This window comes from Caloenas nicobarica, chromosome 4 (genome assembly GCF_036013445.1).
Source record: "Caloenas nicobarica isolate bCalNic1 chromosome 4, bCalNic1.hap1, whole genome shotgun sequence".
Taxonomy (NCBI): Eukaryota; Metazoa; Chordata; class Aves; order Columbiformes; family Columbidae; genus Caloenas; species Caloenas nicobarica.
Window position 1 is genome coordinate 454124 of NC_088248.1, and position 23788 is coordinate 477911.

General features: G+C 45.6%; 1 protein-coding gene across 7 annotated transcripts in view; it reads right to left on the reverse strand.

Moving 5' to 3' along the window:
* Positions 1-23788, reverse strand: part of SLC4A4 (solute carrier family 4 member 4) — a 179576-nt gene that overhangs the window by 69411 nt on the left and 86377 nt on the right. For 4 of the 7 annotated variants that reach the window (XM_065634420.1, XM_065634422.1, XM_065634423.1 and 1 more), the window contains exons 4-7: positions 14719-14854; positions 9752-9912; positions 6871-7050; positions 491-586 (exon numbers count right to left, since the gene is read on the reverse strand). In XM_065634420.1, the coding sequence (XP_065490492.1) occupies positions 491-586; positions 6871-7050; positions 9752-9912; positions 14719-14854 (573 nt within the window). The remainder of the gene's footprint in view (positions 1-490; positions 587-6870; positions 7051-9751; positions 9913-14718; positions 14855-23788) is intronic. The other 3 variants (XM_065634421.1, XM_065634425.1, XM_065634424.1) reach the window with 3 other exon arrangements.

Genomic DNA, 23788 nt, shown 5'->3' on the forward strand with positions numbered 1-23788 from the left:
TTTACAAAGGACAATAAGAGAGAAGCGGTGTCTGAGACAAGTCCAGCCCATCACTGAGAGATAAAGCTGGCGGGGCCTGCTGGCTGTGAGACAAAGGGAGCCTATTTTTGCATTTTATTTCTGTGGCAATTAACATATTCAAGCTCGTTGCATTTATAATACTGCATTGGTGGCAAAATTCATAAAGCCAAAGGATATTTCAACACATGAAATGTCACTTGATGGCGTAGGAGACTGCTGTCTGAAGGGGCAGATGTAAAAAGAAAAAACGAAAAACAGAGTGAAAAAGAGCACAGGGTGCAGATAGCGGGGGTAACACGGACAGTCAGAGCAGCAGCCGTTCCACCAAGAACACGCCTGCCCTCTTCCCCCGTTAATGTGGCAGCAAGCGTTAACGAGACAGATTGGTGTGAGCTAATGCGCCGGGCCGGTGCGAGTTACCCCTTCGTGTCCTCTCGGCTCCCGCCGCCCCGTCCCCGCCCGCACTTACTGATCCAGCCCAGGCTGGGGCTGCGCGGCACCGGGGCGTCGTGGCGCGGCGAGCGCGTGGCGAGGCAGGGCACCGAGCTCTCCAGCGGGCTGCGTGCTTCGGCGGGCAAGCAGACGTGCGAGCAGCAGCAAAGAGGGGAACAGAGCAGAGGTGAAAAGTGGGAAAAAAAAAAAATTAAAGAAAGAAAGAAAGAAAAGCTCCAGCAATTGCACAAGCAAGCCAGTTGGGAGATAAGAGTGTCTGAACATGCGCAGTTACACACACAAGTGCACCTTTGTGCATACGTTGGTGACAAAAGTGGCAAGGTCTATTCATTTGGAGCACAACATCCACCTTTCAGAGCTCAGTTGGCAGGTCTGGAACTGGTTTTTCATCCCTGGTGTTTCAAATTCAGGCAGATTAGAAGCAGATTTCCAGCAACTGGACGAGGCAGCTGCAGTTCTGGTTGTGCTGAGCGCTCCCGAGTTGCAGTGCAGTCAGTAAGAATGGCAGACACATGGAGCTTTTGTCAGTAACTCAGGTCACTTCCCTGTAGGAGCCAATTTTGAGCATCCTGACTATATATATACCACCAGTTAAGGCTGGAAATGCAAACCTTATTCTGCAATGCTTCAAATAATGCAAACGGCTAAATGCACTGGTGGGATTCTTCAGGAATCTCTTGAAAATGTCTCATTTCTGACTTAAAACTACTCTGCTCCTGTGCTGTTATTATCCAGCTGACACCATCAATCAACTCTCCCAAGGGATTGAGGATTATATTTGTATAAAAAACACCGTAACTGAATAAAGCTGAACTCTAATGTAGAATAAAAACTACAGAGGAGAAAGTTTTCAACTGTTACTATACCAGCTACTCTTCTCTCGGTGCACCAGGCACCACGCTGCAGACAGCCTCAGTGCTATTTTACCTCAACTGTTCCCAAACTATTCTGTCAGCACAGTGAAAATAAATAACGTTCATGGTGACGGGTGGCATGCCATTATTTATGAGGGTCAAATGCTCACACATCACTGTATTCTGCAGCCTCTGCCAGCTCAGTTTTAGTATGATTTGACTGCTTCTCTTCAATGCTTTTGCCATGGGCTCTCACAGGTGTTAAGTTATACAAAACACCGGCAGGTAAGAGGCTTTTAAACAAAAAATAGCAAAAATAATGCAGTGCAAATATCATAACCAAAGTACAGGCAAACATTTATTAGAGAGTCCTCAGACACCTGCACATGGAAGGGTGACCATGGTTCTCATTTTTGAGTGGCAAACCCAGGGCAGAGCCGTGTTCCAGCCAGAGGTGTGCCAGGGCTGCTGCAGAGCCCCTAACGTCTACAATATCGATGGCAGCGGTGCCCCTCAAACGCTGCACCCCGTGCCAGGAAAGGACACCAAGAACTCTTAGAGAGCCAGTTCACAAAACAAAACACACAAAAACGGTCAGAGAGCCCTGCAGGAGTTCAATTGAAACGTAAAACTGAAACGTCCTGGTTGAACATTTCATCGAGCTTACAACTTCCTACCAATAGAGAGAAACAAGAAGGGCGGTGTCTTTGCAAGGGAACTTTCAGTAATTACGTGGTACAGCTTTGTCTGCTTGGCTGTTTGATAATCATCTTTTTCCTGTTGAACAGACAGCAAAGCAGTGCTTTGATTTGTCCTCTTCCATCCTATGTCACAGAAGAAATTGCCATCTTTTGCACAATTTCTTTCCCAAGAGCAAAAACATTTCTGAGAAAACATCCTCCCAGAAACCTGATTCAAATATCAATCTTTATGACACAGTGATGAGTAAAAACTATTCGGTGCACAACTTGGCCACTTAAAAGTTCGGTGTTTGTGCCAATCAGATTGCTATTGAGTCCTAATCTTCAAAAAGAGCAGCGAAACGGCAGAACAGGAGGAAGATGACGGCCCCACGGGCCGTGGCCATCTCGGGAGCTTTGCCAAGACGAGGGAGCAGCCGCGGAAGGGCCACGGCAGCGGGGCCGGGACGGCAGCCACCGTTCCTGGGGCTGCTGGATTTCTATAACCATTTCGCACCACTGCCAGGGCTCAGGCACGTCAGGAGACGGACAGAACATTGCAACAGCCACATATTGAGGTGGTTTACAGAGAGATCCGCAACGGAGTGAAAATACACGAGTTTTCCCGGGCTAAGTGTTGGCAGCTTCTGCTTCTTTACCTTTTTTCCTGCTTTATGCAAAAAGAGTATCCTCAGACACATTCAAAAGTTTTAATTATGATTAAACATAATACCAGAACAGGAGTTTATAACAAGTTTATCGTGAAACTAAGAAAGGCATAGAAAACTTTAGAGTCCCTAAGACCTGGTTATTGAAGCTCTCCGAGTTAAGTGAGATACAGGCACTTAAATATCTCTGAGCACCATGGCCCAGGGGTTATTTCCAGATTTCACATCTAATATGCTTGAAGAAAATTGTCATTATTTAATCTGGGTTTTAAGTCTAACTTCCTTGAAAAAATAATGAAGGAAAATCATGGGCAGAATCCATGCTAATGATATTATGGTAAAGTGTTTCCTAAAGAAATGTTATTGAAAGTAATTTAGTACAATTAGGTACCTATCAAAATTGCAGGTTCCAAATCAGTTGTGCTTGCCCAGTAAGAGCTAGGAAGTTGCATAATATTTTTACACAAAACCTACAGCAGGGTCTGGTTCAGCTTCAGTGGGGTTCGTTTCATTAACGACCCTTAATGAACACACAATAACTGTGTACAGTACATTAGCAGGGTGCTTTCTAATTTACATCCATGTGTTTTACGGTTAAACTAAAAAAAAACCTACGGTTAAATCTTAAACTAAAGATGAGAAGTCACCCCTTTTAACAACGGCAGTAAAGGTCTGTGGAGCAGAACGCCAAGCTGCTCCCTAAATATACTGGCCCGTAAACTCATTCTGCAGGGGTGACAAGTCAGCAACGCGCAGGTCTCGTGTCCCTAGGGGCTGCCGCTCTCATTAACCTGCCTGCAACATGAATATTGCATGAAAGTTTCCCTGATGCTGAAATGAAAGGTAGACACTGAAAGGAAATACCTACCTGGAAAAAAAACTCCAGGGAAATTTATGAGCGCTTGGGGCTGATGGCACTTTCATTACTGGGATTAGCCCTGTTGAGAGACAGCTGCACTCCTGTGGCCTCATTAAATTTTTATCTCTCTAAAGGACAAATTCTGCCTTTAGAAGCACATGAGAGGCACTCACTGAACTCCAGGGAGTATGGTATAACTTGATCAAATACATTCTGGAGGCACTTGGTCATTAAAGTGTAAATAATAAACAACAGTAACAACTATTCATGAAGTATTTCCCTTTGTATAAAAGTCCCTCCCTCCTTAAGTCTCATAGCACTTGAGCTGCCATGGAACATAATGCACTATATATTCTCATAACACATAAACATCCCAGGTGGGGAAACAGAGGCAAAACAACACGAAAGGAGGGGCTGAATGTCAGACAGCGGGCTAAGCAGAGCCAGGACAGAATTCCTTGAGAATCAGGACCTGCACAGCGCCTTCAAACAAGCAAAAGTCACCTAGGACCCGAGTCAAGGGTGCCCTAGGCCATGAAAAACAAGCAGGGGCTGGAGTGAGAACATAAGATGAATGCCCTCTGTCAGCAGCATCCTCCCAGGATGAGCACGCTATTATTTTCTCATTAAGCAGCCCTGACAGTCTGGCTCCGTACAGCCAAGAGACAGGGCTTACCATCCACAGTATAGTTAAATAATGCACTGTGTATGATTTACCTTCAAACTTCCTAACTAAGTTTCAATTTGCCTTGAACACCCAGAGGTTTTGATGGCTCCTCAGGGAGTGACTTTAACTGCAGAAAAGAAGAATTTGACATTCACCAGCTGTTGAAAAAGAGGAGGTTGTTACCAGCAGAGTTCAGTAAAAAGAGACACAAGACAGAGGTGGAAGGTGGATGTTCCTTGTAAACAGAGCACATTATAAACCCTTTGGTTAGACTCACATCTTGTCCGAAGGAGGCACTGATCACAGCAATGCTGTGCACTCAATCCTAAAGGTTCCTTCACATTTCTACAGCCTAGGAACTCGCTGAGACACGTACTGAGAACAGAACACTGGGTTTGGTTGCTGGTTCAACCACAAGACAGCAGAAAGCACACCATGGCCCGGACACAGGCACTCCTGACACACAGGGGTTCCCTGGAGCCCAGAACCGAGGGGATCGGCTGCAGCACCCCAGTGACACGTGCTGAAGACGTGTCTGTTGTATATTTTGCCTCCCACATCTCAAAGCAAGCCTGCTCATCTCTTCCAAAGGTCTTATGCATTTTCCCTGCAGTGGCCTTTTCATCCTTTTAACAGACAGCAGATGCCTCCCACACAAAGTAGGGAGCTTGTGGGAGGCCAGGGAGGAGCCAGGGGAAGCCCACAAGCATGTGCTGTGCAGTACACGATTTCGTGATTGCAACTGACAATAAACATGAGTTATTTGCTGGGTGCCACGACTGAGGCATCCTCCAAGAATCTGAAGTGCCTGGCTGGTTTGAGGGCAAAAACCTGAGGAACCTACAAGTTTGATGCCTGAGGCTAATGGGAAAAGGAGATGCCCAAGAGAGTCTTTCCCCTCGCTGCACAGTGCTCTCTGGAAGAGGCTCCCACATCTTTAGCAAGGTGCCCACAGCCTCATCGGGCCTTCCCCAGACCTGGGATTTCTTCCCAGTGCTCTCCAAATGACCGTCCCTCTCTTTGCTCCATCAGACTCCTGCAGGGATATTCACCAACAAACTGCACACCCAGGACATTCCCTTGATTCATGTTACTGCTTCTTCGTGTTATTCATTTAATCACCGCATGATCAAGGCACTCATATGTGAACAGATGCATCATCAAGAACAATAAATATTCTTCATATGCACATATACACCTGTTGCAAAAGCAAAGGATGATAAAAAGTAGGAAACATTAATCAAGTGTGACAACAGGTTAGGCAGAAATGTTAGGGTGAGTTTTAGAAGCAGAACACAGAAAGCTAAGAGACCTTACATGTAGCAAGAACAACATAATTTCTCTGCTTGCTTTCATTTCTAGATATTTTAAAATAGCAACTTTTAGTTGTATTTCCATATGGCAGCATGAGACAGCTTACAGAACTCCAAGACATGACAAGAGGCTTCAATCTCCTCTTTTTTGATTACTGCTAGTAAGAAGATTGCAAATCTCGATGTCCGGGTAAGTACAGAGCCACTGCCAAGGCCTCTATAGCTGTCTGCAGCCACGCACACATGTTTATTAAGACACGGCTACAAACATGGCACTATATTATCAAGTCATTGTTAGACAGAGGGACAGACATATTCACAACACACACCACGAAACAATTTTAGGATGAATAAGCAAGATGGAAATCAGCTTTACCCACACTGGACAATGATTGTATGGCAATAAAATGCAAGCTAGATGCCACTATCATGTAATGTTTGATTAAGAGTGCCATTGACACCACCTGTTACAGAAATCGAACACGTACGAAAGCTTCACCTCTGCACAAACGTGTCAGATGATCAGCCTTTTAGGTTCGGGCATGTTTAGGGTTTTTTTGTAAATCTCTTTCCTAATGTTCCTACTTCATCTCCTCCCCGCCAGCTGCTGGATTGCTGCTCTGCCCTTGCGTCTGTCTGCAGCCTGCCCGTTCCCTGCCAGCTTCCTGACTGCCCCTGCCTGCAGCCTGCCCGTTCCCTGCCAGCTTCCTGACTGCCCCTGCCTGCAGCCTGCCCGTTCCCTGCCTGCTCCCTGACTGCCCCTGCCTGCAGCCTGCCCTTTCCCTGCCTGCTCCCTGACTGCCCCCGCCTGCAGCCTGCCCGTTCCCTGCCTGCTCCCTGACTGCCCCCGCCTGCAGCCTGCCCGTTCCCTGCCAGCTCCCTGACTGCCCCTGCCTGCAGCCTGCCCGTTCCCTGCCTGCTCCTGCCTGCAGCCTGCCTGTTCCCTGCCAGCTTCCTGACTGCCCCTGCCTGCAGCCTGCCCGTTCCCTGCCAGCTCCCTGACTGCCCCCGCCTGCAGCCTGCCCGTTCCCTGCCAGCTTCCTGACTGCTCCTGCCTGCAGCCTGCCTGTTCCCTGCCTGCTCCCTGACTGCCCCTGCCTGCAGCCTGCCCGTTCCCTGCCTGCTCCCTCCCCTCCTCTCCCACTCCGTCCAGTGAAGATATTTACGCTTAGAGCAACGTGCCACGGCAGAAGCAGCCTCCAGAGCCCACCACTGATGTGCCATCAGCATGGGGTCTTGCTACGCTAATCGTGGGTTAGAAAAGCGTCGTCATGGCCACAAAGTTAGTTTTTGGCGGGCAAGGTTGGTGGGTTGCTTTAGAACGGAAGGCTATAGCCAGTTAGCCTCTGCATTACCATTATCGGGGTTGGAAAACATCCTACTTGCACTGGAGACGGTCTTTCCAATGTCAGCCAGAGAGCGCAGGTTGGACTTCTTGGTCTGGTGCCGGTGCTTCCTGAGCAGCGTGTAGGTGACTTTGTCCTTCAGTTCTAATTTCAAAAGCCCCGTCTCAATCTGATTGTCGACGATCATTTCTGTTGCACACAAGGAAAGGGGAGAGGGAGAAGAGAGACACATTCATCACTAAGCACAAAACTCAGCTACATCAAGGGAGAGCAGAGGGAGAGAGATGGATGATATTCACCCTACCTTTTTGAAAGCTCTCCTTCCCATCTCAAACCCACCACTGGACTTTGCCATTTTATTTTTAATGGGAATCTCTTTCAGACATTTCTTTTGAAACTACATGTGTTCCCATCCAGCAAAACCCACCAGCCACCAACACGTACCTATTGCACCAAGACTCCCTTCTGTTCTTTCCATACATGCCATCGAGTGTATTTCAAACCAACTGTACCCAGGACATGCTGGTTCTTAGTTCAGAAAAGGAATCTGCCCTGACCCTGAGTTTTTGTGATGAAGCTACAACTGCACTGCAAGTTCCAGTACGCTCCCTAAAATAACACGGTAAAACTTCTGAGGTTCAACAAGGACCAAGTTCATCTCACAGGCCCCAAATAAAACCTAATCTTATACCATAGAAAAATGTCCTGGAGATGAGTAACTAATTAAATCATCCACTCTCAGAACTAAAGTAAAATGACAGTAACTACAAAAGACAGAATTTGCTCCCATTTTCACATGACATATTAAGTGGCTTTGCTTTCAACTGTATCATCAGAAAAAAAAAATCTTCCAAGTCACTGCAAAGACTGCTCACTTTCCCTCAGTTCTCTCCTTTCTGTTCCTCTGTCCCAGAGGAGAAAGCAAAAAAAAAACGGTAGCCAGATCTATTAAGAATCTCCATTGTGCATTAAATCTCACATTAGGTTGCTCACTTTATTCCATCAGTTAACGTGCTGTCCCCCAAGGGAAAGTGGCAGCTCTTATTTGTCTACCAGTAACTTTTATTTGTGCTAATAATAAAAGTTATGGGACAATGGAGGCAGAACATGCATCACATTTGCTAACTCGGTGAGTCAGAAAGTCGTCTCCTATATGCTGCCCAAGAATTAATGCCTCTTCAAATCACCAGGGAAAAACGCCCAGTTCTTCCACCCAAAGTCAGCAAAGAGTGATTAGATGCACGTAGGTATGGTGACACAAAACGTGTGGCACAAGTTTTATTTTTGCAAAGTGCTATTCTTCTGTAGGCTTTTGTCGTTCATATGTTTTGTTAGTGATTTTTGGAATAGTTCGTTCAGAAAAGCATGTATTTCTTCATGGAGTTAGTCTTTCTCCATCCGGCAAGTATTTATTCCCTTCCACATTTCTGATATAATAGACATCACCAAAGAGCGCTCTTCAAGTTTTACTTTCCTGCATGTCACTACTAGACATTAACAAAGTGATCATGATTAAATAATTCTGGAAAGTAAGTCTGCAGGCTTCTGAGACATCCCTATGGATCTGCTAAGGATCTGAACCTATAGCAGCAAAAATACCCCATGCAGGACAGTGTTACAGCTACAGCAGGCACTGATTTCTGATTTAGTCTCCTAGCAATTAGGTTTGATTGAGGTGGTTGAAGGAGGATATTGAAGGCAACATCTTGAAGTGCCTTCAAAAAGAAACTTAATATCTGAAGGTTAAAGTTTTGGACCACTGACATGAGACGCTATCTTCTCTGGTATGTTCAGCTTCAGCATAAAACTTCAGAATATTGAAAAGAAAAAAGGATTTGTAAAGCTGTGCATTTGCACACACAGATACAAAAATATAGAAAGATAAACGTCACCCTAAGCACCTACAAAACTAAGCTTAAAACCCTGAACACAACATCAGAGGCAGCATTTGTAATCTGCACTCTTACAAACTAGTGCAATACTCGCCATTTAGTAACTGCAGCCAGGACAATTCTAAGCCTGCCTCCTGAGATTACGATTCAAATCTCCAAGTTCTGTGGGGTTTTTATTTCATTTTCCTCTTCTGCACCTCTTCACATAATGGCTTCTAAACTCAGTGTACTCTTTGAATGTACCTCCACTGGATGGCTCACTTTTAAAATTTATTTTTTATGTCTTCTCACACGTCATCAGGAACATGGTATAGCTCTCAGCAATGTCACTAAGTGTCATTCCAGGCCACGGCTATTTTGACCACAAAAAAATCGCCATCCCATTCAGCAGAGTGAAGCGTCAGCTGGTCCTGTGACTGCTTCTCATTCCCCGTTGCTGGAGGGGAGCTCCCCACGTTCAACACCACCCACCTGCTCCTAGTGCCCCCCGGGAGCTCCCCAAAACCAGCCGTGGTCTGACCGCATGGCCAGAAACTGCCCTTGTTCTGCGCAAGGCAGACGGCTCTGTCCTGGAAGAGGTGACCTTGTAAAATGTTGTGTTTCTGATCATAAACATAAACTAAGTCAGTGTACACTATTGCGTTCACACACACGTAATGATATCTTAGGATATCAGATATAACTTAAGATATCTACCTCAGGATCCAAATGATTCTATATAATCGCCAAAAAGCAGTTAGAAGTAAGTATGATCATCATTCAAGTCGATTCTTTTGCTCGTCTTCCTGAATTGAGAAGAACTCCTTTCATTTATCTCTTATCCTTCCCCATGTCCTTTCTAGTTTTCCCTGTTATTCCATGGAGGATTACTTCTTTATTTTCCCCTTTTAAGGAACAAGCAGTACTTTTTCATTGAAACCACCAGTGAAACGATCATCAGGGTTATCAAAAACTGGCAAGGAAGAGTTGAGGGAAAGAACCAAGGTACCTTTACTTACCCACCACCTGTGGGAGAGAAGAGGCCTCCATATCCAGCATTATGGACCCCTTCTCTATGCATGTCCTCAACTCAAACAAGCTGTGCAGGGACAACGTGGCCACGTGAGGTTTACTCCATCGCTCCCCACCTTGTTCTACCTTCTCCTCAAACTTTATCCACCTACGAGAGAGCAGAGCAACAAGACCATGTTAAACTTGTTGGCTCCTTCCAGATACATGTCTCTGAAGGAAGCAAGGCAGCTGAACCATCACGGCTATCGACAAGTTCAAGAACATGCATTTTCCTGCGGCCACAAATCCACGATCAAGTTGCAAAGGCTTAACAAATTGGTATGTGTCAGCTGAGTGGCGATAATGCTCCACCTGCTTGTAAACTATTGCAAATGTCAAGTAAAACATGTTATCTTTAATACCTTTCACCTAAACTTAAACTAACACAGTTTACCTGATGTTTGCTCCAGGCCAAGAGTACACAGGTGGTCTCATCGAGTCAGCTGAGACCTGGTAATTCCCTCTGCAGTTTGCACAACCGGGTCTAACCTGACACTGCACCAAACCAAGCGCAACAACTCGACCAATGCTCCACTGGACCCCAGAGAGGGAAAGTCAGGCCACTACACTCACCCTTCACAACTCCTCTCAAGCACCTAGCCAGGAGAAGCACTGAGCACCACAGCTCCAAAACTTAAAAAAAAAAAAAAAAAGAAAAAAGAAAATAAATAAATAAAAATCAGCATTTCTGGAAGTATGACTTGCCTTAAAACATTCAAATCCAGACCATAAAATCTGCAAACTTAAGCCACTTCCAAAGCTCAGCAGCCTTGACTTGAATAACGCTGCCCAAGAGCACCAGGCTGGCACGAGGCAAAGGGCGAAGGAGAGAAGCACATCCCAACAAACTCCAGGTGTTCTTAGCAGGAGTGAGACGCCCAAGGAGAAGACACTAATTAAGGGGTTCGTTGTTTCCCTCCGCTCTCTGACCATTAATGATTTAACAAAGTATGTCTGAAAAAGCCCACAAAGCTCACGTCTAGTTGAAGATTAGAGCAAAGGTTAAATCCTGTTCTGGGCAAAACACTCTTTACACCCCTAAGCTCATGTCGTAGCAGCAGGTGGGCGGGAGGTTTAACCCCCGAGGGGGCTCCCCCGGCACCCCCAGGGTTTGCAGAGCAAAGTGCTCCTTCTGCGGGACTCAGAGCAGGAAACTTCACCAAGAACAGGAAAAGAAACACCACAGCCCTTCTGTTATTACTGCAGCACCCAGCCATGGCTTTGTTATAAGCTCGGAGTGCTGGCAAAGGGGGTGTTTTTAATATAACCTAATTGCAAAGTTGAAGCGCTTTTTAATCCTGTCTTGAGATACTATTTCAATATACGTGGAAAATTAAAATTCCAGTGACTAATGTAAGGGGATTATTAAGACAAAAACCACGTGTGAAGGTAAGGCAGTTATTTCATTAATTGGTTCTAAGGACTATTATTAACACCAAGTGAAATTATATTTAAGCCTGAAAAATGTGTTACTTGAGGACTAATCAATTACATTTTTCAATTGCAATAATCTCTTTTTACACTTTTTTTTTCCAACCCAAGCTAAAAAACTGAATTTGATTTCAAAATAATAAGGTTCTCTTTAGTGCAGACAATCTAGATGTCTCCTCAGACACCTAAGGGACTTGGGCAGCTGCAAATCTGTGAATTTCAAAGGATATATGTTATGTACACAAATGTGCCGCTGAGATGCAGTTTAGCCTGTAACAACATAAAGGCTGCAAATCACAAAAGGTTTATCTTTTCAGTGAAGGTGCATTATTCGGGATTATCAATATTTGCTTTCTGTTTACTCTTCTGACTATAATCCACAATATAAACACAGGAAAACTAATTTTAACTCGCAAACCTGTTTCAACTATCCCCTGCTGTATTCAGCAGTTCCTGGAATAACTCTTTTCTTTGGGAGAGTTCAAGTCCATCCAGACATTTCATTCTGAAGTCCCAATGGAAAACCACCTTGCACACAAACCTACAGTACGTAGTTAAGCTAAGCTGTTCAAGTGGCCTTCTGTACATTTAATTAGTGTCTTGTCTTTTATGGTTTTTTAGTTACTATTCTCCGCTTCACCTAATTAACTACTCCAGCTGCCAGCAAGCATGCAAGGCAAGCAGAGGCTTACAGGCAAGCAGAAATCTTCATTCATTTTGAGTCAAACGGAATCGATTTGGCGTGCTACTTCACTTGTAGATGATGCCTACGGTGACAAAAACGAGCCCAACCTGAAGTGAAGACAGTCCCTTTCACCTCCCAGGGGCCCGGGATGTTCCTGGAGGAGCCAAACATGGCTCTGGGATCACAGATCATGGGAAGACTCACCCTTGGTGCAATAGTGTCATAACTGACCTACCAGAAGGTAACGATGCTACAATAAAGTTATCATCAGGTAGCCGCAACCTGTTACGGTTTAGCAAGCAAGCCCAAAGCCCTATAATGTGCAAAGGACTGGAGGGTATAAATGTACTGTCTGACGGAGTTCACATAAAGATGACCCTATTGAAAGATTTAAAAAAAACACCTGTCCACCATCCCTTCATTGCTTTTCACTGTCATTTCATGATCTTTCTACCATCCTTGTCTTGCAGAATGACGACCCCCACCATGGTGTGTACACCATGGCTGTCAAATGTTCTGTACCGAACCTCAGCATGGACTGGTGCCCTCTTCAAGGTCTTCTCCTGTTGCTGGTTTGCTCTGTATCCTGTAACTATTGCTGAAATGCAAACATTCCCATGCCAGTGCAAGAACTTGTCCATCCGCACCAGGGGAAATAATGACGAGCACCAACAAAATGAACAAGGAGCACTCAGTGACCCAAATCTTCAGGTCACCTTTTAACGGCAATAAACCTTCCCTTCTGCTGCTCTATTTCTACCGTATTTACAGGGCTTTGCTGGGAGAAAGTTGGTCTACACTGAAGATGTTTTTTCCAAGTGGCCCTTTATTGTTGGCCATGTCCTAACAGCACCATGTGCTAACAAGGAACGGGACCACGCAAAGGTCCCGATCATGATCAAGCCCGGGTCACGGGCTGATCTCACCTACCGTCAGAACTGTCACCACACGCAGGGGACAACCGCTGCCTGTTCATAGGGCAGCTGCAGCACAGATGGCTCAACCGACATGAATCAAGAACAAAGATGGGCGACTAAAGGTCCCCTCTGAAAACATCTTTTAATCGGCAGCTTTAAGGTTCCTGTAAGAAATTTTCTGTGACATCTACCAGCTATTTAAAGAGAGAGAATTACATATGCAGCTCCATCTAGCACTTCTACCAAAGATCTGTGAAAACACACAAAACCAGAAGCATTTGCCAGAGGAGATGAAAATCTCCCTTTTTCTCTACAGCCACCGATGGCACAAAGCGTGTAAGCACATCCCACTAGGAGTTTCTTTGAACGCCGAAGTGGAGGGCTCTTGACAAATGTCCTCCAAGAAACAGCAGTGCTTTGTGATCCGTCACGCAGGACTCGAGGTATCTTTCTTCTGACGGCTAACATTTGTGAACTTGAGGAAAACAAAGCTTGCTCATGTTCATACCACAAAGGGGAAACCAAAGAGACTGCTTGAGAAGAAACACACCACGAAGATCTGAACTGTGCAAAAGCTTTAACAAACTAAAATTTAAAAAGCCTTCTCAAAGGTCTACACATGGGCAGAGGAAAGCATAATTTGCTGCAAAAAGCAGAGGTGAGCAGTATAGATGACAAAATGCAAATACCAAACAAATGATAAGAGGGCAGAACAGCAATAAAGGGAGAAAAGGATGACCAATAAGTCAGAAGTTAAAGAGTAAAACGTGAAAAGTCTTTAAATAGGCTCTTCAATTGACCGAGGAGTAAAAATAAAGATAAGGGCGTAAAGGGGTAGGTGGTGGAGCGGTTCATTAAATCACAGGTAAAGAAGATTACGGTAACCAAACAACATGGTCTAACTACCAACACAGTAGGTGCCCTTAGGGCTGGAAGGTGGGGAAAGAGCTTAGCGCAGCCACAACATAGAAAACGAAAAGCCCCAAGTAAAGGGGGGATTGGAAACAGGGAAGGTGAAGCCCCCAACGCTCTCCAGCTGGGTGAGCATCTCTTTCTAGTGGGATGTTTCAGGCCTTCACAGAAACCACACTGTAATTAGGGGTTCACCTTTTAAGGCAAGCCCAAGAAAAACATTTCCACTATTTAAAAAAAAGTTACAATTTTATAAGGTTTAAGGGCTAAACGGCAGCCTTCAGATCACGAATCCAATCCGAAGGCTTTTTCGGATTTGTTAAAAAATATACTATATATAAATCGGGTCAACTAGGTCAAAAACCATGCCAGTCCTAAAACAGCACCATCAAGGAAACAGGCAGAGAACCAAAATTCAACGCGAGCAACCCAATTCCAGCATTTAACACACCCCTTGAATAACACTCTAAAGAAAAAAAAAAACCTTTAGTTTTTTTGCCTATTTAAAATGAATCTCATCAGTAACTCAATAGGAGAGAGACAGTCAAAACCTTCCAATGTGTGGTGTGTGGAGGAGTCAGGCTCAAATCTACTTTTGGGCAGCAGAACTCAAGTAGGTTTAATACATTTGCAGAAGCTTTATTCAGGCACCGATTTCTGACAGTTCTGGCCAAGATACTGTCATTCTTCACAAAGCACCAATAAGCCCATAAGTCTGTTAGGTCTCCAAAGGCAACCTTTTCAAATACATTCGGCACTCTAACTTTCTAGTTTTTGCTTTAAAGGAATATTTAAACAAATCTTCCAGTCTCAACAGAAAGATAATTTCAACTTCATAGGCTCCTTTCTATGGATTCCCCCAGCCGTCCTGTAGCATGGATACTACCCTTACTGAATATTAAGAAATAATTTCCCGGGCGGGTCCTGTGCAGCTTCCCTTCCCTCGCAGGGTAAAGGAAAACCAACCCACCTTGCGGTCTCCTTCCACTCCATCTCTTGTCCATCGACGGCCAGGAGCTCATCCAGCTCCGTGAAGAGCTGAGGGGGCGCTGGGCTGTCATCTTCCTCTCCGAGGATGAAGCGGATGCGTTCGGCGGCAGGGGAGACTGCGGAGGTGAAAATACTGCGGTTAAGAGCCTGCGAGATGACCAGGGACGTGCGGCTCCGCTCTCTGCCCGTCTCCCCAAAGCCATTCGGCTGTTTCTCCAGGCTGTCCTTTCCATCTGACATCCTAGTTGCTGCGGACGGAGGGGCGCAAGCGAGGGTACGTCTGCCTCCCTCTCTCCCCTTCCTTGCCTCTTACTCACTCCTTAAAAGTTCAAGCTGGGAGTAAAGTTCAAGAAAACTCGGCTCTTCCTACAGTCCTGACAGCAATTTGCAGCCCTTGTAAAAAAAAAAAAGTGCTATCAAGCTCAAAACCAATATGCTCTATGGTGCGTGCCCAAGGACCTTTCGTACTCTGATCACCTGAGATCCTTCGCCCCCTTTTTTATATGACGTAAAACCAGTTTGAGCCAAACTCTTTTGGGGCTTGCTGTGACAGCATCCCACGGCTGGCTGTCCCCTCCCCGTCCCCAAGGCTCGGCTGCCATTGGCCTGCCCAGGCAGGCTGCAACCCTCCCAGGCCCACTGCTGGAAAACACAGGAATATTTAACAGAAAGGTTGTGTCATCTATAGATGAAGAATGCGACCCAATGCATTTAGTCAGGCACCAATGCACTGAAAAAAAACAACTGTTCCCATCGGGGAAAGGCTGCCCAAGAAACTATGTTCAACATTGGCTCTTTCGATGGCACACGCCACATCCATTTGCATTATTAGCTCAAGAAAAAGGAGCAGAAAGCCCTCCCTGGTTAAGAAATACACGTGATTCAAAATCTAAAAACTGAGAACATCGCTGTGCAGATCCCAAGACCTAAGGGCATCTCCCAAAGGCAGCGGGAGCTGGTGCCGCAGGAGCTGTTCTGCCGGAGCACTGCCTGGGGTCTGCAGCTGGTTCCGCGATCCCATCACCTTCCGATGGACGTGTGGCCATGTGCGGTTTTCAGACAGACATCCTCTCTGCTGCGTGTTTATTAGCATTAGAGTTAAACAGCAGACTATGAACTTTGAACAGTTCTGCCAAAAAACTCATTTCTTTTCAAAAGATCAGCTGTCTGTTGCAAAATAATTAATTACACCAGGTGTCCAATCACCATTGATTTTTCCAGGGTAAACAAAGTCTCATTTTGGAATGTGAAAAAAAGAACCAATAAGAAACATGCCTTCTCCTACCTTTTTTTTTTTTTTTTTTAGAGATACTTTCACAGCTTTCACCTTAGGCTGTTAAGCAAAAGTTGATGCAAATTCATTATATCATAATATAAAATGGTTTTCTATTTAAAGTATATTAACAGTAATAATATAATAAAAATGTATTGGGTTTTTTTTGCTTGGTTGGTTTTTTGTTCGTGGGGTTTTTTGTCCTTGCAATTCTAAAAGCAATTTGGACTAAAAATCTGCATCTAAAACATGCTGAAAACAAATATTAGAGTAAATAATTAACATTATCCTATTCCAGAAATGCAATTAGGCATAACACTTGAGCTCATCCTTATACAGTCAACCCCACTCAGCCACTGGTGCCAGGATTTTGTGCTTAAAGCAAGGCACCTGAGCACCAGCAGGTTCCAATTCTGGTGTCGAACACACTCCGGCTGGCTGAAGCTCCTCCCTGGGCAGCGTCTCACCCCAAACCCCAGAACTCTGCTGTTCTGACACAGGCTGCAGGGCAGGAATCTCTCCCTAGGTGCACATATAAGAAATACTTATTAAAATAGGAGCCAAAGATTCAGCTAAGGCATTTAAACACCACTATTGCAGTGGACTGTATAGAATACAACAGCACTTCTTTATTTCTATTGCAGCAATGCTTTGGACATGGACATAGAGATGTGTCCCCTACACAACGCATCACACAGAGAATTAAAAGATGATGCCTGGTCAAAAGAACACAAAATAGCTCATTGCATGAGCCTACAAACTTCTATGATCTACTGTTGCTTTTTTACTTAATTTGTTTAAATTTAGTTGAAAAGCACCACTATTAACTGACTGCCATTCTCCAGGTGTTTCATGGTTTCACAGCCAGAAATGCAATAAAGTAAATTTACATCCTGTACCTTCAAAAAGCAACCTGGAGCACAGCAAGCGGTGGTGCCTTGAGCAGCCTGCACGAGGTGACTGCAGAGCTGCTGGGCTGCTCAAGGCAGAGGTTACAGCTGATGGGAAAATTATCTATTTTCAGTAAGTTTCAAGCAGGTTCTATTACACGGATGCGTTACTGTGATATCCGAGCCCGTAACACGATAATTCCACAACCACCACCCACAATATTTTGCTCGCTGAAGTGTGTCAGGACAGGAATGACAGAAATGCTCGCACCAAACCTGGATGTGCATCTTAGGTCTCCCCTTCTTTCTTGTATCCTTTCGTTTTTACTAATTTCCTATTAGCTACATTTAGCACAGACGATAAGGTTTAAAATCCAATTAAGGCATTTGCTGGGTCACAGGTCTCCTATGGCTTGCTTTACCACATGCTCTTTACTGCAAATTTTGTAGGTTAATGGGCCGTTTATGGGTTGTTTATGTGCTCTCTTTAGCAAGCAGAACATATTTTCACCTTAATCTCCTGAGCGAACACTATGTGCTAAGTGCAGGGCCAGCCGAGTCTCAGGCTTAAAACCGGAGAGCAATTAACCCAGGGCTGGGCCCTGCGGGCCCGGCGGCCCCCGCGCGCCCAGGCCTTGGCCATCGCCTTGGCCTCTGCCTGAGCCCGGCCAGGCCCGCGGCTGCCGCGACCTGCAGCATGAGCGGCAGGATCCGCTGCCGCTAGCGCTTTTTTAACCTAACTTCCTTGCTGTCTCGTTCAAGAAACGACCTGATGATCAACAGACAGAAGTAACAGATTCATGTAGCTAGCACTATATTTTTCCCTGAATGGGAGAGGAATTAAGGTATTGCTGATGGTAAAATGCTCGAGTGCAACATCTAAACACAGGTATTGCCACTCATAAATGACACCTCTTAACCTCCCCAACCTTTCCTGCTCTTACGTTCAGTCACAAGTGGTCCACGAAGCTGCTTATAAAACGCATCACTTGCAAAAGAGAATGAACACATCAGCAGTTTCTCCCAGTTCAGTTCAGGCCAATTACAAGTACAACTTATCCCCTCAGGTTCCCAAAGGCAAAATCAATCTCCATCAACGCAGAGAAGTCTCAGGCAGCTCAGAAATAGAGAGAGACACGATTCCAGCACGACAAGCTCCCGTCAGCCACGGCTGAGGTTCCAGGCCTGACGTGAGCCGTGTGAGCGCGGCTGGCCCGGCGGGGAGCCCCCGCGCCCCGGGCTGGTGGGAACGCGCGGGCACTGCCCTGGGCCTCGGTGCTGCCACCAGTGCCCCAAAGTCACCTCCTCCTCCAGTGCCCGGACACGGGCGCCTCGCTTGTCACGGGCAGGAGACCGTGGCAGCCCGGCTCTCCAGGTGGACGAGGCTGTCTTGGAACGGGGGGCATCGGGAGGGACTTGTCTGGGTTGATGTGCAACTAAACCACCCTCTTCTCAAATCAAACAACATGTTTTTTCCCACCCTGTATTTTTTTCAGCTTGCTGTTACCAGTGGCACCTCTGAAAACCCTTGGGACCTGCACCGCAGACAACTGCTTCCTCCATTCAAGGCCAGACAGACATTTAACACGAAGTTCTCCTTTCCTTTCAAGTCCTTTAACAGCTACAATAATCCCCACGAGACTTGGCGTAAATCCTGACTCAAAGCCTGTGGTAACATTATCAATCAAGGTTATTTGTAACAAACGTGCTTTCCAAATACACTGATTTAAACAGGACATGATCATATTCCCATTAATTTCTGGGGTTGTCCTGAGTCAGTCAAAACTGGGTTCAAACTGATCTGAAGTCAGAGTGAGTCGGTGGAGTTGTGCAAACACCTTTATCAGATTTGAAGTGGTTTTCTTTCTAGTTCAGGTGACTTCACTTCCAAAATGAATCAATTACATGAAGCAATTTTAATTGTGTTTCAATGTCTATACAAGACCTTATGCAGTATAAACACTTCCCTTATGATTTATACCTTTCCTGGCCATTTCTGCATAGACAAGCCCCAGAGTCTGAGCATTTTTACACATAATTCAAGGCACCACTGGGGGTAACTGATGACAAAATGCCACGGTCAGTCAGCGTTACTGAGGAGAGCAGCAAAGCAGGCAGTTCTACCACCCTAATCCCACCAACAGCACAACCCCTTTTCTAGCTCGGATTCATGCCTTGCACATAGCAAAAAATAAAACACAAGGGCAGAGCTCTGCAGATTAAAAAGACAGTGCAAAATCTGCTCCTAAGGACAGGAGAACAGGAAAAAATATTGCAATTTGCTCTAATCTTGATTCTCCCTTTGTACAGCTTGCAGCTGCAGGGCAGACTGCAGCCACAGGCTCCCTGCCCGCGATCCCCTGCACAGCAGGATGGAATCGGCAGCAGCAGGAACCCGCACCAGAGCCAACACATCACTGATAAAAACAGGATTCACGCCACCTCGACTCTGCAGTAGGATCGTTGCTCTGCATCTACCTGGCTTGATTAATACAGGCAAGAGCTAGATCAGCTACTCAGATCGGCAAAAATTGTGGAGAAAACTTTCCGAGTCAAAAGCAGGAAGATTTGAAAGCGAGCATGTGAGACGAGACCTCAGAGCACCGTCTAAATGCAAGCGGTCACGGCTTTCGCGGTCACAGTTTTATCAGCTTCCTTGAACGACCAACACAAACAGAGTCACACCTAAAACCAGGAGTCACTAAAAACCATCCCATGTCCCAGGGTCTTGTAAAACCCACCTCTGGATGACCAGCCCTCCAGCTAATCACCGTGAGCAAGCATGAGAAACGTTTGTCCTTCCTTTCTTCGCTTACACAGAAGCGATTCCTTTCCGACCCTGGGCTGGCAGGGAGGCACATCAGAGCCGTGCGCGGGACCCGGCAGCCTGCGGGAACACTCCCCATGACGCCCCATCCACTCGGGGCCGTTTCTTTCCCAACTACAGGTGCAAAAGCAGAGAATGCTGTTCAAGCTGCTTCATCCATCTGGAAGCAAATATCCCCCATCCCTTGACCGCGACCCTTCCCACCACACAATGAATAGCCTTGACTGCCTCCTCGATAATCCATTTTTTGCTGGACTATTGTACTGCATGATTGTACATGTTCTACTGTAAGCTCCTCTGCAGCATGTGGCATATATTAAGTCTTTGATCTGCAAAAAATCTTCAGTATTAGATGAATGCTTACTAATAGCATATTCTCTCAAGTGCCGGAAGAATGGCAGCTTTTACGTAACAATCTGCTGAGCGTTCCCAGCTCCTTTCGTCTTCAGTGCTGCTGTGACAATGTACACAAGTCTTATCTACAGATATTTTATTGAAACATTCCTTGGAGATACAAGGGCAGAAAAAAAGACCCTTCTTCCAAAAATGTCTCGAATCAATTCAGTTATAGCAGACGGCTCACGTGGACAAGGTGAGTGACGTGGACAATCGGTCCGGCAACCTTTTAAACAAAATCAGTATCATCTGATGAAAGAGTGAGTCAGCTTTAACATAAAAGGCACTGCCTTGGGGGGAAAACAAACAAACAAACACCACAAAACCACCAAAACCCAACAATAACAACAACAACAAAACACAACAAAAAAACAACGCCAAAAAAATCCCCAAACAAACAAAAAAACAACACCACAGCTAATTCCAAACGCACAATTATGATAGAGGGATCACCACATGCAAAATCTCATGTCTAATTGTGAACTTTTCCCAACACCGTTCCATTTGAAACTGCCAATAACTGTCTTCAAAATCACCTCCTTTTTTCAGGTGTAGACAATAAAAATAATACCTATATAACACGTCAGGAGCAGAGGCAGCTGTGTATTCCAAATGCAATGCATTATTGATAGCCTCCCACAGCTACATGATTAGCAAGTTGAGCCAGACTGAATATTTAATATATTAACGACTTGAGTCTCTGCCTGCTCACATCGATGAAAGGTTCCGCTCATTTCAGGTGTACACGTGCCACACAATTCTCCAATAGCCTCCCAACTGCCAGAAAAACAAGAAAATACTTAATTTTTAAAACTTTCTAGATTCACCAAGTGCCGTTTTTCATTATATGAGTGGCAGTGATGCCTTTTACACTTATTTTCATTAAACAGCTAGCCCATGCTGCTGTACTCCAGCCTGCGCCCTGTAATGCACACACTGTTTATAAGCCCTGGCATGATACAAACTCCGTTACAAGCAGTTGGTTACAAAAACGGATCACAACAGTATTTTCTGACTAGTGCTGGAGGTCGGCCATCTCACTTAAAGTTGTGCAAAACTGCTACCGCAGCACATTTTTAAGGAGCTATTACTGTACAGTTGCCAAAAAGACTTTAATAGAGAAAAAGCAGCATCTAGCAGGAGCCTGGCTTTTTTCTGAGCTTTTCAACATCTCCCCATCGCGCCGATACGGGATGCTGTCTGGCACCGCACCTCCCTTGGCCTTCAGTAAGGATCCGTGTCTCCAGTTCAGTCATTCAGCAGCGCAGTGGCTGCCGTGTATAACAAAGTTCCAAAATTGCCCCCTATTTCTCAGTGTTTTTTCTTTTTCTTTGGCTTTTCTCTGTTTCCCTTTTTAAAGTAGTATGGCTTTCACAGTCTGTGTGCAGAGACGTGTGCTGTTTAACTCTCCAGAATCCTGCTGGGGTCTTATTCTGGTACCTTAACCATCTTAATCACATTGATTGACGTGATGAGCCACAACTCCCCTGAACTTCCACTGGCACCAGCAGCACAACGTGGGCACTAAGTGACTGCTCAGTGTAAGCTAGCACAGGAGAAAATTCCTGTTCCTTTGGAGAGCAGAGAAAGACCCCATTTTCCTTCTCGACACTGTAACGTGGCTCCCCAAAGACAATTTCAAAGCTATTTTGACGTGATGCAGTCCCTGACTAAGTGCCATCATTTCCCTGCATCGGCTACAAGTCCTCCAGCAAAACTACTAATTCATTTTTTAGTTTATCACCGATCACCTACCTGCACCCCCATTTTCAGTTAACGGTAAGAACACGGTGACATTTTTAAGGACACAACCATAACAACTCTGGGCTCTATTTCTGAATTTAAGCTTTCATGCAGTGACAAGAGAAGCTTCCCTCTCTGCATTTTGAAACCAACCCTCCAGCTGCAATAGACAATTTTATGCCTATTAAACTCTTCTCACAAGCAGGGTCTCATCCTTGTCTATTTGTCCCCTTCAATCAATCTCCACATCAGCTCTGACCATTTCAGCACTTGTGAATTCTTCTTCAGCGAGGGCTCGACACAAGACCCGATGCGCGGAGGAAGGACGCCAGACACAAGCACAAGAGGATTTTCACATTTTATAGTGAGCACAGAGCCCTTCGTCCCATGCGGTTTTCAGCCAGTGTCTTCGGCTGAAACGGAGCCCACCTCTGTTGCCAGGCAGTGTTTCAAGGAGCATTTAACTTCTCTGGCATCCAACACTTACTGCTTTCAACTCTTTTCATTCTGCCCCCTCCATTTTAAATGTTGCCAGACACCTCATCCACTCTGGGCACGGAGAGAAAAGAGCCCCGTTATTCCATACAATCATTGCAGGAGACCAAGGGGCGTAGGAGAGCAACACATATGCACTGAGAGGGTCCCGCGCGTTATTTCTTCGTGATCGTCTGCCCGCTCCAAACACGGTGTATCAGGGGGATGCCCCAGGCTCCCACCAGCCACGAGGCTCGAGAGCGTGAATCACCGCTGGACGAGAGGAAGGAGGGAGAGCTCACTAAATTAGGCCTGGTTTTTCCATTGCCCTGCACACACAGGACCATTATTTGCGGCACGGCTATCGATGGCTGGGTCCCGCCGGAGGGGTTTCGCTTTGCACAGGTGTAATGTGGAAGGCACCACCTTTCTCCACGTGAGCGATACGATTGATATGCTTTGGCTGTTCTCACAAAGGCACATCTTGATGCCGTAAGCGCTAATGTGTGTATCCCACAGCCTAAATCAACCTGGAGCCCACTTGGTCTTGAATATCCGCAGGTATAAGGCACCAGCCTCTTTTGAGATGCTTTCAAAAAGGCTCAGCTTTTCTTTTTTTCCATCACCTTCTGAAAAGCTTCATTCAGGGACAAACTGCCCTTTTGGCTCTTAAAGGTTAGCAGCCACTTACCTAAAAAGCTACAAAGCTACTGTGAAAATTCAGACAATGCTTTCATTGACTTGGAGAACAGCAACATTTGGCCTGACAGAGCGGTTACAAAACCAGCTGCTTTCATGCTTAATGTTGGTTTTCCTCATACTTCCCTGCTTTCAGCAAAGCACGTTAGATCAAGAGGATCCATCTCTTCACACCTGCACTTCAGGTGACCGCACTTATTCCGTATTTTAAACCCTGATAAAAGCCCACCCTCAGCACTCCCTCACTTGGCATCCCTGCAGACATTATGATCACCCTGACAGCAGTGTGGCAAAGCAAAGCTTTTGGTGGATAAATCACCTCTGAGGGCATTTTCCTTCTCTGAGTCAGAACAATCCAGAAAACTTCTTTTGCAATGGCATTTCAGTAGCAGAAAGACCCTATTGAGATACAGACACAACCACCAGTTCCGTTCCTGCCTTTAAAAATTAACCACCATTAACTCCGGGCTCCGAGCTGCCAGCAGCACACTCCTTCCAACCGGCTTCCCAGAAAGAAACTCCTGATTCAACTTGTTCTCAAAAGCCCGGTGACATTTCGGCAGCTCTTGCTCTTCACCACTTTCCCCTTGCAGCGGCACGTAGAGTTCAAGTTTCTGCCTCCTTTGTGCTCTCAGCTTCACAAACTCACCCACCATCTCCTATATCAGCACTAAACCTCCACAAAACCTGATTATGCTGAAAAAAACCCAGGCTTGCTGGTTCAAGAACAAGATCTGCACCTTCACGT